Source organism: Drosophila persimilis, unplaced genomic scaffold (assembly GCF_003286085.1).
Source record: "Drosophila persimilis strain 14011-0111.01,24,50 unplaced genomic scaffold, DperRS2 tig00000000-arrow-pilon, whole genome shotgun sequence".
NCBI classification, from domain to species: Eukaryota; Metazoa; Arthropoda; class Insecta; order Diptera; family Drosophilidae; genus Drosophila; species Drosophila persimilis.
Genome location: NW_020825288.1, coordinates 24,980,667 through 24,997,847, shown reverse-complemented (window position 1 = coordinate 24,997,847; position 17,181 = coordinate 24,980,667). Strand labels below are relative to the sequence as shown.

General features: G+C 42.9%; 2 protein-coding genes, 3 non-coding genes and 1 pseudogene across 5 annotated transcripts; 4 read left to right on the top strand and 2 right to left on the bottom strand.

Annotated features, from left to right (window-relative positions):
* The first annotated feature begins 550 nt into the window (after window positions 1–550).
* Window positions 551–1,221, top strand: LOC6591347 (attacin-A). The gene is made up of 2 exons (XM_002017419.2): window positions 551–733; window positions 797–1,221. Exons 1-2 carry the CDS (start codon window positions 573–575, stop codon window positions 1,179–1,181), a joined length of 546 nt encoding a protein of 181 aa, XP_002017455.1. The 5' UTR covers window positions 551–572; the 3' UTR covers window positions 1,182–1,221.
* A 1,347-nt stretch (window positions 1,222–2,568) lies between these two features.
* On the top strand, window positions 2,569–4,312 carry LOC6591346 (dynein regulatory complex subunit 5). The gene is made up of 6 exons (XM_002017418.2): window positions 2,569–2,795; window positions 2,875–3,228; window positions 3,323–3,500; window positions 3,560–3,756; window positions 3,814–4,064; window positions 4,118–4,312. Exons 1-6 carry the CDS (start codon window positions 2,582–2,584, stop codon window positions 4,310–4,312), a joined length of 1,389 nt encoding a protein of 462 aa, XP_002017454.1. The 5' UTR covers window positions 2,569–2,581.
* Window positions 4,313–4,380: 68 nt separating this feature from the next.
* Trnav-aac lies at window positions 4,381–4,453 on the bottom strand. Its single transcript has one exon. It is a non-coding gene; the product is annotated as a tRNA-Val (tRNA).
* Window positions 4,454–6,341: 1,888 nt separating this feature from the next.
* Window positions 6,342–7,312, top strand: LOC113567370 (annotated as a pseudogene).
* A 589-nt stretch (window positions 7,313–7,901) lies between these two features.
* Window positions 7,902–7,974, bottom strand: Trnaa-agc. Its single transcript has one exon. It is a non-coding gene; the product is annotated as a tRNA-Ala (tRNA).
* A 944-nt stretch (window positions 7,975–8,918) lies between these two features.
* Trnap-ugg lies at window positions 8,919–8,990 on the top strand. Its single transcript has one exon. It is a non-coding gene; the product is annotated as a tRNA-Pro (tRNA).
* Window positions 8,991–17,181: the final 8,191 nt, after the last annotated feature.

The window sequence follows — 17,181 nt, the reverse complement described above, 5'->3', positions numbered from 1 at the left end:
AATAGGAATATCTATAGATGTATATCTGGAGACGAACAAGGAAAAGCAATTTCATCAAACCATGAAAACTTTTTGGAATCTAGGGGAACAATTTCTGATATTTGATGAGATGTTTCACTAAATAAATACGCATGGATATAAGTATAATTATCTGCATTCCAGGTGACTCCCCGATGATCTCATTCAAGCCTATAGGGGAAATAAAGCTGCATATAATCGTGTATCTTCATGGACGTAGTAAAAAAGGGTCAATTTATTTTTGCAGAACTTCTTGGCATACAAGTAACTTTTCAGTATTTATTATAATTATCCCAAATTATTTTCAATTAACTTCAATTCCCAAAATACATATCCCCCTTTATATGAACTTAGGTTCTTAGCTATGCCCATGGCTAAATTAAGAAGCAGTGCAGATCGAGAAGAGAAAATGTCTCGGGAAAGTACCGAGCCGTGGGGTACTTTTTGTGCCACAAGATATCAGCCTATAAAAGCGTCTCCTGCTCATCAGCAGCCATTCAGAAAACGAAGTATCCAGTCCAAGAACGTAATCAAAAGCATCGAAAGGCCAAGAAATGGATTGTCAGGCAACCGGAAACCCCAAGACAGGAGAGGCCTCCGCAAGATGTGGAGTGATGGTTGGCCATGATCAGGCCAATGCCAGAGCAGGAGTCTTCGCCATGACCCCAAGCACTGGAGGCCCCTTCACCAAGGGCGTTTACGGAGCAGTAAATGCGTGAGTCCCCCTATCTTCTTAAAGAGCAATCCCGATCTAACTAACTTTCCACCATCCAACCAGCAATGGCCATGGGTTGTCCGTGCAGCATGGTCACATTGAGGGCATTGGTAGCACCACCACTGCCACGGCCCAGGCGAATCTCCTCCACACCCAAAACACGACGCTCAATGCCACAGGGTATCACAGTCACAGTCGCACCCACGATCAGTTTGGGGCCGGACTGAATATGCAGACATCCGCCGATCACTCCGCGGCGTTGGGGGTGAATCGTGTGCCCCAGTTTGATGTGACTACCATGCAGGCAACTGGCAGGGCCAACCTGTACACTTCACCCAGTGGCAACCTCAATCTGAATGCTACCGGCAATGCCGTGCGCCACATGAGTGGGCCACTACGCGGCAAGTCCGACATTGGAGGCGGACTCAACCTCCGATATGATTTTTAAGGTGTTAAACTTAAACAAAATGTATAATTGTTTATGACGTTCCAATAAAATTATAATCAGTATAACGCTCCACAGTTATCTTTCATTGCCCGAAATTTTATATTAGAATCCCTTTAAAGATTCCAATCGATTTAAATTTCCATTTGGCGGCTGGCTATCATTATTATTCAAGCACTCAAACTGCTGTCAATATCCGCATCGATTTCTCATAATTTATCTAACCAAATTCGCACAATAACCGAGGAAAGCTCCGTGAGGAGAAGGGTACCCAATGACAAACCAATTTTTGGCTAGTCAGCCACGGCTACAGCAACGCTACCCTCTCGTGCATGGGTGCTGAGGCAGCGCAACCGTTAAGTGCCATAAAAATAATTCAAAATAAATTGCTTTACATAAAAATTTGGTTTCGCTGCATGAAAAAAGCGCAACTGTTTTATAAGGTGTATAATTTGGCCATAATAATGCGCATCATGGCAGGCACACAGCATCTAGAATACACCCATTGAGGGGTTGGTTATTAATTCTTGGCCAACGCGTCGCGTCGTCAAGGCCAAGACATAAATAACGTCGTTTTATGCGTGGAAATACTTTGCATAAGTATTCCCAGACGCCGCTGAATCCTAGCTAAGCCATAAAAATTACACCACAGTAAGTCGAGAAGCCGAAAAGTCGAAGCCGAAGGCTCTGCCTCTGCCTCTACCTCGGTGTGGCAGTGGCAGCCAGTCATGTCAGCTGGCCTAATCCTCAGGTAGATATCCGCCTTGATTGGGCACAATGAAAGATGCCAAGTCAATATTTTTGATATTCCCAAGAGGACTGTCTGGACTAGGGTAATGCGGAGGAGGTGCAGGATAAATGTAGACTTGTAATGTCATGTAATTAGGGTCATAATCGGCTTGCCACTTGAGGCTTTATCGCGTTGGCCGAAACGACTTTGTTATGCAAATGCCAGAGAAGCTCAAAGGAGGCGAGATATACCAAAGTTTTGCATATTTTATGAGGTTTAGAATGAGCTTCAAAATACTTTCAAGTTGTATTTAATTTTTGACGAAGATTAGCACATAAATTTACTTTTATTTTTAATCAATACTGACCAATACTTTCTCATCCATTCCAACGATGATGGAAAAAATTAACCTAAAGGAACACCAGTTCCTGAGTTCTTTGTACAGATTACTTGGTAGTTTCCTTTTTTACCAACACTAGTATTTCAACTCTTCCCTTTGTTCCCATTGCACCCTTCTCAACACTCTCTGAACAACAAAAGAACAGCCGTTGACAACAGTTTCCTGGCAACCCAAAAGCCGGACTAATATATTGTGCATTGTTTATCTGTCGTCTCCAACTCCTTCAGTATCGTATCTCTAGCTGACAGACAGACGGACCGAAACTATATTCAAATGGATTTCACGTATTGTGAGTTCCCCTGCACCGTCTCCATCGACACCTTCAAGGCCTATTTCAATCTCAAGGATGTCAAGCTGCCCAAAGTTAGCGGTAAATCATGGGACACAAGCCAGCACCAGACCCAGAACGAAGCCCACGAAGGCCAGACAAATCAAGCGAAAAGTCTGCGACATCTTGTGCTCGATGCCATCGTACAGAACTGGAGTGGTGAGTGCTTCGCACCCACGCCCACACCCACACCCAAAGCCCCAATACAATCTCAATCCCTGAAATTGTCTGTCTCTAGAGCTGCCGCTATACCAGCAACTGGGACGGCGCGAGGACCGTAACTATATACTCAGCCATCTGGACACCCAGCTACCGCTGCAGTTGCTCAGCTCGCACATCCGTGACGACTTCTTTTGGGTGCGGGGCTACGAACAGCGCTGGAGGACGGCCCCGTTGCAGGCGCGCGGGAGGGAGCGGCCTTGGATTAACATCTACATGGAGCGACATGTGCAGGAGTTTATTGAGAATATGCAAACCGGCGACTACGAGCAGGAGGGCAACGTGCAGGCCACCTTGGACATCTGTGCGGCGTACATAAATCAATTGGAGATAAATTTCCTCCAGCCCTCACCAGCCTCCACCGAGGGAAACGGTGAGTGAAGTGAAGTGTCAACGAAGTGGCGATACTCTTGCTTCCTCTACTCTTGCAGCAGAGTGTATGAGCCTCGTTTCGATCCAATCTGCAGATCACATTCCGCTCGATTACCTGCTGAGCAATCTGCCGGAATTACGCCAACTGCGACTGAGCTACAGCACCAAGACGACGGGCTGTAATTACCAAACGGGCTGTAACCAAATGACGCCCAGGGATATTCTGCTCCTGGCCAAGGGGCTCAGTCAGTGCCATGAGCTGCGGCAGTTCTCGTGAGGACTACAGACTCGAAAACTCGGGAATGTTAATTGATTCATCTTTTGGCTTGCAGTCTGCACAACACCAAACTGTTGCCGTATCAGATGCGATACTTGGCCCACAGTTTGGACAAGGGCTGTCATCATCTGAGCGAACTGTCCTTCATCCACTGTGCGGTGGGGGATGCCGGCATTCGCGGCTTTCTGGAAACCTGTGGCCGGGAGTCTTTCGGCACTCTAACTGTCTTGGACCTGACCAACAATAAGATCAGTTAGTGACGCTTTGTTCCTCTAGCCATACTCCTATAATAGAGTTACTTTGTCTTAGCTGAAGAAGGAGCTTACATCCTCAGTCGCACTTTGAGGCATGTGCCCTTGCAGCGACTGGTGCTGCGTCTGAATCCCATACAGAGTGACGGAGCAGCCGCTATCTTCCATACCCTTCAGGCCATGCCCATCAAGGAGCTGGATCTGGGCTCGTGTTCCATTACGGAGACCATTACCAAGCTTTTTATGATGCTGATTTGTCAGCACACGGCGCTGCTGGACATCGATATGTCCAACAATGCCCTGGGGGAGGTGAGCTCTAAATACTCCTATCTTTTCAATCATCAAACTCCCTTTAATTTCAGGAGTTTGGCAAACATTTGCTAAAGATCATCATCTGCAATAAGGTTCTGGAAAAATTGGATTTACGAAATACGGGTCTTTCTTTGGCTATGCGTCAGAAATTCCAAGAATTTCTCATAAAAAATATTGAACGGAAAAAGTACGAGGCATTGAAGAAGAAACAACGCGATAAGTTTAAGTCTATGATGCAGATATAACCAAAATAGAATCTCAATAAAAGAGTGACAAGATAAGTAGTATAAAATGTAAAAATAAATATTTCAACTGTTTCCGCCCGGGATTGAACCGGGGGCCTTCCGCGTGTTAGGCGGATGTGATAACCACTACACCACGGAAACTGCGATGGACACTGCCTTGCCGAAAGGCAACTTTAGGGGGTCTTCGAAGGGGGACACTTGAAATAATAAAATAGCTTGAAATAGAGAGCAAGAGCTGCTAAATATAGATACAAATATAAAGGCAAAGCAAGCAGCGTGCTACCACAATTGATCAAAGTACCTCCATATATTCCATCTGCTGTCCTTTCCCACAATCACCCTCGAAAGTATTGGGAACAACTTAAGCAGCAAACCGTGAACCAACACCAAGGCTTTCAAGCCAACTTTCATTAACCCTCGACCTTGTTGACTTAAGTCAACAAAAACAATGCCTAACCCCATCAAGATTCCGGGACCCAAGACCAAGCTGCTCCTGGGAGTACGGGTCTCGTCTTCCAGTTGCCCTTTTCTAATGGTTTTCCCCTCAAAAGCAGCAGCAACAACATCAACAACACCAAACTAAGTGGAAACACTTGAAAATGAGTTGGGGAAAAAAGGTAAAAAGTTGTTGAAAAAATAAATAAAAAGGAAATTCCTGTAGGTTTCTATTGTAGTTGTTGTTCCTCCTGCTCTTTGCTTTTTTTTGTTTTGGTACTAGTAGTTGGTTCTTGTTTGCTTTGGGCTGCTCTTCTTGGCACGAGGAGTGTAAAAATTGTTTGTGCTTTTGTTAATGGCATTTTAAGTGCGGTTGGGAGAGCGATTCTGCCAGGATGAGAAAGAAGGAGCAAAGTGTGTGTCATTAATTGGAATAATTTTCATAAGCTTAGTTCAAGGTAAAAGCGAGAAAGTACCCTCAAGAAAAGTAATGTATCTTTGAGGTACAATGGGGAGTGACAAGGGTTTCTTGAAAGGTATTGCTTGTGGATGTATCTATATATTTAATCCACCTTCGATATATCCATTGTGTCCTGTCTCTAAGTAGAAGTTTTTGTATCCGCTCTTTAATTGTTTTTTCAAATCTATCGCTAAAAAAATTGTAATTGCTTGTTTGGTTTCAAAGTCCATGCGAGTATTTCCCTCGAGGGTTGGAGTTGAGTTTAGTAGGATTCCATTTATCAGGACATCTTTCTTGAAAGATCAGAAAGACTGGAACCAATGACTGTATATGATGGACTTAGTTCTGAGGGGGCCTATTCATAAAATACCATCTTCCCTTCATCCTTCATTAACCCTTCATCGATTAATACCTCTAGACAGATACCATCAACTATATTCCATCACTCAGCACCTTTTGTTTTCCATATTCGGGGGGTTGTTTGATAGTACTTTCTTGTTGTTGCTATTTTTCAATTAAAATCAAATGGTATTTTTGTCTGGTGCAACTTTTTACTCATTTTCTGGTGATTCTTTTTCTCGTTTTGTTTATTTAGGACCTTGTTTTGTTTATCCGAGCAAGTAAAAGACAACACAGACGAGGACCGACACATACAGGGTGCAAAAGCTCACAAACAGATACATTTGCACTCGTAGATACATATATGGTAATTGCGTTTTAAAGTTTGATATGTGGACAAAGTTTTTTGGCTAAAATGTCCAAGCCACGACCCACCCTCGCCAGCATATTTAGCAGCTCATAAATCTAGAATGGCTACAGTTTTGTGATTTATATTGAGCCACAAACTTGAGCCAGGCCAACAATAAAAAATAATCTAAAGAGGAAAAGAGCCCAAAAGGTGCCGAAGAAGAGGAAAAGTAAAGGCAGGGAGAAGGCTTTAAAAATGAAATATAGTAAAAATAAACATCTGGTAACATCTGGGGATAACTTTTTTACCTCGTCCCAGGTTTTTGACAGTTTTTTCAAGATGAAGAAAATGCGAAATCAAAGTAGGCCTAGCATACACTTTCAAATTTATTAAGAGAGTAAAATCAATTTATTCAGACTCTTTTCAGTCGTCAAAGTCGAACTAAATTACTAAAATTACTGGAAAATTACTCGTTGGGCAAAACTGTGCTCCCCACTGCCAAAGTCAGATCTAATTAACATATTTTCTGTGTTTTAAGGTTGAAGATTCTTAAACCAAATTTCTTTATACAGAAGGAAGTATCATGTCCAATCTATACAAAGATATAAAGGCCGAATGGAGCAAACGAGCCCCGAATCTTATGCGCTGTGGTCAACTTTTGGGCATTTTCAAGCTGGAGATTCTTGGAGGATTCTTGATGCCCCATGAGGTGTCAAAGTCCAACCCCCAGCAGAAGGATCAACTGGTGAGGTCCCGCGATGTGCTGGAGATCGCAGTGGAGCACAGCATCACCGTCAAGGACTACGCCGCCTTTGAGCGGTACATGGCCCAGCTGAAAATGTACTACTACGACTACGACAAGTTCCTGGAACCCTCACAGGAGATGCACAAGATGATTGGTCTGAGCCTGCTCTATATGCTGGCCACAAATCGCATCGCCGACTTCCACATCGCACTCGAGCGACTGCCGTCGGCCCTGCCGCTCCAGGATCGCTTCATCATGCCCGTGCTGGCCCTCGAGAACTACTTCATGGAGGGACGCTACAACAAAATACTGGAGGCCAAGAAGTCCATGCCCTCGGAGATCTATGGCAACTTCATGGACATGCTGGTGCACACGGCCCGCGAGGAGATTGCCTCCTGCATCGAGAAGTCCTACCTGAAGATGACCCCCAAGCAGGCGGCCCAGCGCCTGGGCCTTCGTGCAGGCGGAAAGGAGCTTCTGGAGTTGGTCGAACGCCGCCACTGGACCCTGGATGCTCACGGGAACTACGATTATGCCGCATTGAACATCAAGCCCAAGGATGAGGTTCCGGCCAACGATATAGCTACACATAATTTATCCTATGCCACTGAGCTAGAGAAAATTGTTTGATTGTTTCATTATTAGCTGTAATAAAATGAATTTATTAACATATTTTCCATATTAAGTTTGTAGATCAATTTGATATGGTTCCCTTTCTTTTTGGTATCGTTCAGCTCTTTCTCCTTGATTCAAATTTTAAACTTTAGCCTTCGCACCCTTTCTAATCCCTCAAATTTCCTGCTGCCAGCCTCAATTAGTTTACGCGCCTAATTGTCATATTTTTCTTCTCGGTCCTTTCTTTGCCCGCCGTCCAGATAATTGTATTTGGGGTGGGTGGGTTCTTGGGTGTGGCTATTTGTGCCATAGCCATGCCCTCGGAAACTTGGGACGTTATCATCATTATTTATGATATTTCTTTTTATTTTTTCGTCTATTTCAGCTTGGGCCCCAGCGAAGGGGTTAAATGTGCCAAATGGGCATGCAAAACTTTTCAAATTAAATTAAAAGCATGCCCAGAAAGAGCCCAGAGACAAAGAAAAAATCTGATGAGTCAGCTGGCGTGCTGTGAAAAATTATGGAACTCCGGCTGCAGCGATTAAAAGTCAATATATCAGCAATGCGCTGATGAGGGTAAGTTTAATTGAAAAGGAATAAAAAGGCGAAAAGGAAAAGTTACTTTAAATAATAAAAAATATCCTGCTGGAGATGCGGGGCATCGATCCCCGTACCTCTCACATGCTAAGCGAGCGCTCTACCATCTGAGCTACATCCCCTTCGTATGTTTCGTCAATTTCAAGGCCTTTAAAAGAAAAAACTACTAACGAAACATACTATTTGGTGAAAATTAACCCTTCAAAAATATGTATTACACGTGCATACAGGTATATAGGTATTGTACATTGTGAAGGCATCTTCTGAATACATCTTTAGAGTTTATATTACTTCAGAAAGTTCACAGATAAATCTTAAAACATTAAAGACGAATAAAAACAATTGAAAAGTACAATTTGCGATTTAATCATTCAAAGAAGTGTTCCAAATAAGTACTTATTATCTTATTTATATGCACTGGGAGAACAAAAAGAAATACATCCGTATTTCAATTTAATATTCGGGTTTTAAATACAAACATAGTGAAATTAAATATAACACACTTTGATTTAAATATAAATGAATTAAAAATTCTTTTTAATATGGTTCATTTTTAATATAAGTATCAAATATAATAAAATAAAGTTATTATATACAATTTGTAGGAAATATATTTAGATCTAAAATTCATCTCATATTAATGGTAAAATATATGTATGTGAACTTTTACAATTTCCACTCTCGGTGCAAATATAATGGTATCAATATTCAAATCTAAGTTTAAATATTCGATTCTCAGGGCTTTTTTATCTGGGTGTAAAGCTATCAAACTTCGTTCCATTTAGCACTCTCACCTCGTAGAAATTGTATGGCCCACAAGGGTTAAAGTTAGCCCAACTGAATTATGCATAAATGCAGCTCACATAAGTGAGACGATTGAAACTGGCTTGTTGATTTCAACTCATTTCAATCTCATTAATCGCTGCCTCATTATGCATGCCAAAGATGTATCCAATAGTTGGCTACGCGACGAATGTATCCGTTAGTTGGATGCAAATAGTTGATTGCATCTTTGAGATACAATTGGAAGCTGAAAAACTCAAAATGCACCGATTGTATCATGTGCGGCTCAATGGTCTAGGGGTATGATTCTCGCTTTGGGTGCGAGAGGTCCCGGGTTCAAATCCCGGTTGAGCCCTTAACTCAACTTTTTACTCATTCCAACGGCCATGCCCACAGTCACAACCACAATCCACATTCCGCCATATCCTCCATCCTCCTAGCCATGCCTAGAGAAATTTTAAGAGTAAACAATAATCATTTTATACATGTGACAATGTGACTTTATGGCCAATACAATAGATAAAAATTCAATTCAGGATTGTTTTCCCCCACGCCATTGTCTTTGTCTGGGCTTGACGTTTTTATGATTATTTCACTCCTTCACTCCTATGTACATATATGTGTTTTTTCTGTTTGGTTTGTTGGATGACAAATTTGCATATCCCTCGTGTCGGGCGGCGTGTTTGTTGTCCTAACATACGATATGACAGCCTTGGGAATTTCTCCAAGCCAAGACGCAATCTCAATGCCAATCGCATGATGTGAGAATTGCCACAAGGACTTTCGTCCTGCCCGTGTGTTTCTGTCATTGTCTAAACAATAAAGAATAATCTGCTTTGGCTCTTGTAGCAGAAGTTCGCCTAAGCATTGGATGTGCCACGTTTTATTGCCTGTAATTTGCATGCAAGTTGGGCATTGAGTAACTTTTTCTTTTACGAGTTTAGTCGACTTTAAGGCGCTCAAATGATGCGTAAAGCTATGGTTGGGTTCTCCCAAGGAGTTCACAGACTGCCAAGTTAAGTGCAAAGTTCGATCGGTTGTGGATTAGTCAGCTCCAGTAGTTGATACATCGATTTGCGCACAGTTTTTCTTTAGAAAATCAAAGCTTCTGGTCTTAGTTCGTTATATACTCGGTGCTTGAAGATTATAAGGATATATTCCATTTTTGGGGAAAAGCGATGTATGTAGCACCCAGAGAGAAGCGCTTCCGACCCCATAGAGTATACGAATTATTGATCTGCATCAATAAAAGAGTCGATGAAGCCGTGTCTGTCCGTCCGTCTTGTTTCACGTCTAGTTCTCAAAGACTATAAACGCAAGTGTGCAGTGTGCGCCCGCTGGCGAGATCAAATAACTGATGATGTAACTGTAAACCGATAATACAAATCTCCCATAAAATAAAATAAGCTTAAATGTATGCTGGCTGGGTACCGGGTATAAAAGCATAGCCCCGGCCTTAGCCAACTTGTTTTTTTAAATACAAAAAAGTACATAGATCCAAAATCGTCAAATTATATTGTAGGTATGTACATATATCTTAGAGAGGAAGGCTTATTCTCTACTTACTACATACTTATCACAAGTTTGGCATATCTTTTGGATGTCTCTGTGGCTTTTATCTATTTTATCCGTTGAACAAGGTATATTCAAATTGGGGAAAAGGTTCTAAGGCGAACGAACCAACAAGACAACGTATATGTGCGTGTGAGCATGTCGCAATTGCGTGAATATCAATCTCAAGAGGCACGAGATGAACTAAATCAACAAATATCATTGAAACGGAGACATCCGCGCTGCTACGTAACTGAAACTCACAGAGAAAATTGCAGACCACGCCAACAAGTACTTCAAGCATATACATACATATCTACATCCGCTTCGTTTCTTTATCTCGCATTCGAGTACATGCCAAATATTTAATATTCCACTCATCCGAAAGTGCTGATTGGTGCTATGGACAGCCATTCGAACATGGCTGGTCCGTTGGTATGTGTTGCGCATCAGGAAAAATGTAACTATCCTCATCGGCGCGGATCTAGATTCAAACCTGTTTCTAAAGTCTATTTGGTCCTGTCCGCCCGAATGTTTCAGTGCGAAAGTTCAGTTTTGAAGCTATCTCAAAAAATGTTACTGTTTTGTAAACTAACTTCTAACTTCTATTGTTTTTTTCCCATTTGTTCAACTGCTTGTTCCCTGCCCACCTCAAACCGTATTTAAAGTAAAGTACTTCCCAGGATTCTCAACGATGTGCAAATATTTCGCTTCCATTTTTATTCTACCCTGACTTGCTGTCAGTGCGTATTAATCAGAAAACCTTTTCATTTGGCCGGACAGTATTTGCCAATCAATTGCCACAAACACAAATTGTCCATTTTCCTGTCGCCTGTCGCCCTTTTGCCGGAGCGGAAGGAATTTTAAAATTCAAATATAAAATAAAATGCCCAATTGAAATCGGTTACAATGAATGTATTCAGTGCCCGCTGACAGTCGCAGTCAGTCAGTTTTCCACAATTTCACACCCACAATGAACCCAAGATGATGGTAGCAGATGGCCCGAGGGGTAGCGGACTGAACTGAAGCATTTTTGTATATCGGAAGACCGCAGCCAAATAATATTGAAAATCCGTAGACAATTGTGTATACACGGGGCATGGGCAGGGGCGGTGCCGGACGGATGCCGGTCCGGACCCGCACTTGAGGTCGCTGGCTAAATGGCCAAAATGAAAATGAAAATGAAAATCAACTGAGTCGGAATGAAGAGAGGAACGGAACTGTCGTGGGGGTAAATATTCATTTGCATGGGAAATTCCTAGGCGGCTACTCTTTATTAAAAAACTTTGACCCTCCTCCTTCGCCCACAGAAAAATGCCAATTAAATGCAAGAATCTTTCCAACACGGACTTTGGTTTCGGGTTTTAGAGTAATCCTCGATGAGGATATTCCCTGGCCCTGTCTCCTGGCTCGCTCTCATTAGCACAAATCATTGTCAAGCATGCTGGCGCATATATCATGCCCAAAAAAGTAGGCAACGAAAAACACAGCAAACAGGAGGAATATATGCAGGCTAGGCCTCACAAATTATGAGCATTATCATCAGAAATCAAGAAACAGGGTCCAGGGGGGCAGGGGGGCAGGCAGACCATAATCCACTGTGAAAATGTACAAATGATTTGCCTTAACGCCCGCAACAGGCCAGCAAATTGCAACAGCATCCCAGGCCCAAGTCCACCTTCCCCCTCCTGGTCTCGTGGTCATTCCTGCTAAGTGGACAAATCTACCACAAATACGAAAATCACCCTCATTATGGCCAAGAGCGTAAAATTCCTCGTTGGCGTTTTATTTTTCCTCGTTTCATTCTATTTTTTTTTGTATTTGTTATCGCAATGTCGACAAGACCACTGGCCATGTTAAGAGACAACATCCAGTCCAGTCTGCTTTCCCCGGAGTATACTGCGGGATGCCCGGCACCCAGCACACACACAAAAAAAGGCGACAATGTTCACGAGTCGCAGTGGCAGTGGCAGTCCCAGTCCTAGACCCATTCCCACTCTCTGTTTTTGAGGCCGGACCGCTGTCAGCAGGACTGACACTAAAGTGGTTTAAGGCGATAAGATGCCTGCGGCTAGCTCTCACTCCCCTTCAAACACACCATCTTTCCATATCTGTCTATGTCTGCTGGACACACTGGGCTTGAGGGTAGGCAGGAGGGCATTGGGTGGGGGTTCGACGACGCGGTTTCATATGACACACGGGCAGTGAGTGATGAAGAAGGAGAGGAGTTGATGCTAATTCTCGTACGAAGGGGCCGGGAACATATGCACTGGTTGTGGATTCATTTCAAGAATGGAAGGGAGCTGATGCTCCCTTGATTAACCAGATGTAGTTAGACCCGGAAAATGTAGTGTTCTTAATATGATCCCTTAATCTGTTTCTATCGTCAGAGTGTACTTTAGTGAAGAAATCGAGTGCATGGAAGATATGATGGACCCTAAATCATACCAAGGACCATCCTATCCGTTTACCCTTTCGACATTTCATTAATTTTGACTTCATCTGTTTTTTTGCCCCACCAAATGAAGCCACAACTTGGAGGTTGTTCAATCCACTCCATTCATTTCCTTTCCCATCCTGCCACTTTCAACAGAAACTCATCTCGACCAACTTCCACCACGCACTTCCTATTCCACCCTGACCATCCTGGCCACGTTCCACCATTTAATGACAACTGTAGATTACTTGCTTCTTATAGAAAACCGCTCGAACAAGCAGAAATCAATCGATTCCCCATCCGCCCTTAGTAGCTGCTGCTAAAATCCAATTGCTATCCCCAGAAACGGATAGAAATTATATGCAACGCATTGTGGCCAGGACCAGGACCCATCGCCCATCTCCCTATCTGGGGTTTTTCCATTTATTACAACTAAGTAGACACAACAACAACAAAAACAAGTGGGTGGAGTGGTTCGTATTTTTCGAATGCTTCTTTCGGGTAGTTTCTGCGGCTAAATGGTTTGAGCGATAAATAATGTCCGTTTGTACTTTTAAACGACTTCCTTTCATTTGTTTTTTGGTTCTCCTTTTCGACCTCGACATCGACATCTACTTCGACGACTGTTGTTCAAATTGTTTCAACGCCAATACATAATAGCTGCCCCGCCCACAAAACCTGGGCAGGATGGGCAGGAAAACAAGCCGTCAAAGATAGCAATCTTCGATTTTACTTCAGTCTTTTTTTGCCCCAGCTCCATTTTTTCGAGGGGTTTCATTTACTGCTTGTTGTTGCTGCTGCTGCTGCGGCTGTTCAATTGATGTTGTTTCGGGATAAGGCCGAATGGGAAATGGGAATCGGTAGAGGAATATGGGACTGCGATTCTTCCTGTAGTTGATGCTACACTGGGCGAAAAAATATGCGAAGAAATTGTCAGTTATTCCTACTTATATGAAGGATTTCATATACTTATAAAAATAAAAAAGTATCCTTGGATAATGGATACAATTTACAACCAATTTACTGCTTGTATTTTCCATTAATATACTGGAAAAAGAGGAAATAAATATACAAATTTGTAATTAAATTTAAGAGAGGAGGTCCTGCGTTTAAAATATTGGTTACAAATGAAATTTTTTAGTTACAAACTACTAAAAATAAATTCCTTTTTACTGCCTGTGTACGTATGCTGTGGGTTGTTCCTGTTTCTGTTGTTTTTGTGGCATATAAATCGTTTTATTTCGAAAGCGGCATTATTGAGGATTGGATGACGCCTGTAGGAAGTGATTGTTGTTGCTGTTGTGTCGCGCTTGAGGTTCCCCGGGAAGATAAATGGCTCACTTAGCCATCCGCACCCTCCTGCACTCGGGTAGTACTCGTACCACCCCCTCGCTGGCTGCCAGGAGGTGACGGCAAAACAGCAACAAGAAAAACATCGTCATCATCGTGATAGGTGTGTGCGGTTTAACGCTTCAGGATTCAGGACTCAGGATTGTGTGGAATGGAACGTGCCCTGCCGCGGCGGGAAGTGAACCTGACAGTCGACTCGGGGGAGCCTAAGACTAAGACTGACAAATAAAGGTGACTTTATCGGGGGCTGCTTTGTGTTCAGGCGGAAACTGATGGCGCGGGATTAGCTGGGGTTGGAGAGGGATTCAAAATTAAGCAGTTGAAATTGGAGTTGGGTTGGTGGGACTTCGATGAGTTATGAGAGACGTTTCTTTTTTGGGATAATGTTCGCACCTTGATATGGGTAGATTACAACGAAGTGGAACAGAAGATGATCCAGAAAGTGTACTAGAAACATAGTTTCAAGAATTGAGAAGTTATATAGTTCTTGAGCAGGTTTGATTTTATCCCAATGAATGGTGGAAACTGTATTACAAATATATCTGAGACCACATTAAAAAGCTCTAAGATCCGAGAGGAACCTCCATTCCATGCCAAAAATATCAAAGGATTGTCATCATTAATTATCGTTGCTATATTTTTTTATTTGTTACCAAATTGGTTTAATGACTTTCTTTACTATGTACTCGTGGCTATATGATATCAATAACTCAATTAAATCTAGCACTAGCCAACTCCCCGACAAACTTCAGACTCAGCTTCAAGAAGGACATACATTCATTCCATCATTGGACCATAGAACATAGCTCATTCTGCGGCATCCTTGCAGCATTGTGCACACACAGACACATAAATCAAACAATAAGTACTCTTTATTATTATTATTTGCACTTTTTGCATACACGGTATTTGCTTAAGCAGCCGCAACCGCAGAGCCAACAAATATATAATGGAGCATACTTCAACTTGGCTTATTGAATAAGTCAGCAGTGAGCAGTCGCCCGTCGGCAGTTGGCAGTCGAGAGTCGAGAGAGTCAGCCACCTCAGAGAACTTCAATAACAACACTCACACTCCCCGCCCCCCCGAAAATCCCCGAAGAACTTTCAAGCGACGCCCCGTCGTTTCACAAATGCCACGCCCCCACCACATACAGGAGCAGCAGCAGCAGCATCCAGCCCCAGCGAGACATCCATCCTCTCGTACCTCCTCGAAATTTCCCAACAGAAACAACATAATTTGCATAAAATTGACGTTAAAGGTTACCAACGGCAGTGGGAGGCAGCAGGCGGCAGGAGTTACAAACATTTACTTAGGCGTCTCCCGGAATTCTTTTCTTTTTTTCCACACAGAGTGCTCATATTAATAACCTTAAATCAATTCCATTATAACAGGGAACCCGGGAAAAACATGCGTTAAATTAATTTTCCTTTTTTTGCCGAAAAAGTATGCGAAAAGGGTTCCAGCAAATTCCCTACAAATTACATGCGTGTAAAAACGCGCGCGACGCATTCTTTTTGGCGCGTTTTTTAACGCGTCTGTGGGCGCCACGGCACTCATAAACGCATTAATTAAAAGAGGCAGCCACAAAAGTGGTTAAGAGGAATGGTTTGTGTGGATTTATTACCGCAAGAGATCTGTAAATTATCTATATAACTCGATTTTCATATATATACGAGCGGATTTTCCAAGGCAGATCCTTTTTGGGAGCTCCTTTTGGCATTTAAACTAATTAATTAGCAAATTTGCAGGCGTTAAAATGTTCACCGACAGAAAAAGAAAACATACATAAATCTTGTCGCACACCAGGACATCACACACACACACACACACACTCAAACGTATGAAAATAGAAAAGCCCACAGGGCGTATGGGTGCTTTTGTGTGGAAGGGTAGCAGATTGCGCATACGACTAGTGGGTGGGCCCAACATTTCCGTTTATGTGAGCAGATGTTGAGGCGGTGGAAGTCGCAGCCTAATGAGAAGGGGATGGCTTTGAGGGGAACTTCCTAAAAGAGAACTGGGTGTTTGAGATTCTCCGAAGGTGGGCTTCAATTCCGGATAGACTTTCTGAATGGATTTTGGTTAACTGAAAGAATAGAACCGGCTAGAACCTAGCCTGAAACATGCCTTTATTCCCAACCCCCAAAACCCCATTTACTAGATATATATACATTCAAATATATTTAATTTATTTTGGAGCACAAACCAAAAGCGAAACAAACAAATCCCGAATGAACCCGCAGCTAATTTCATCTGAAGTCAAGCGTGTAAAAGCGATTACCCAAACGGATTCGCTACAGAGCATGGCTAAAACAGCTTTTTGGCCAACAGCAAACAGATAAGCGGGTTTGGGGCAAAAATAAGAGTCAAAATAATAAACTCGCTGACCACAGACCAAAGTGTTTCTGGGCTCGCTCGAGAGTGAAAGGAAATGCGATGATAACCCGCTGATAATGCACGAAAAGGGTCCAGCAGGAGCAGGGGGATACCCCAACAGGCCATAAACCCTGGCCGAGGTCCCTGGGGTCCCATTGCAGCCAATTAGGTGCGTCTCTTATGCTCGGACCCGAACACGGACTCTGGCCCTAGATCCGACACACATCTGCTTGGCTATGCAAATGTCTGGCCAGCCCTTGTGCGTGAACAGATTATCAAATTAGCGTAAATGTTATTGGCCTCCTCGGGAATCGCGTCACTGACACATCCTCGAGCCCCAAACACTTAGACACACACGACTCTGATGTATCCGCTGATGTTGTGGAAATTTTCAATTTCCTGTCAACTGCTGGAAAGGCGACACCAGCAAACCAACAAGGGCTGCCTGAGGCCTGGCTGGATGATAAAACGTAAATCCTTTACATGATTTAGTCGTCCTGGCCTCAACCTTGCTAGTTGTCAGCCATAAAAATAAAGAGAGCCCTGGCAGGAAAGAGAACTCTGGACATTTTATTTTTGTATGCATAAATGAAAAATAATTTTATTTTATAGAATTTAGCCTCCACATTCAATGGAGATGGAGCCAGAAGCTATCAAATGGCTCACAAGTTTGGGCAAAGCCGCTTAAATGTTATAGTTACTTGGGGCAGGAGATAGGGGGGCTCTCATCTCTTTGGCTCCACTCTGTACTATTCGGACAAAGGTGCTTAAGTGGTTGTGTGGTAGAGCTGGAAACGCTGGACCAGCGTGTTACGGTGTTGATAGCAAATG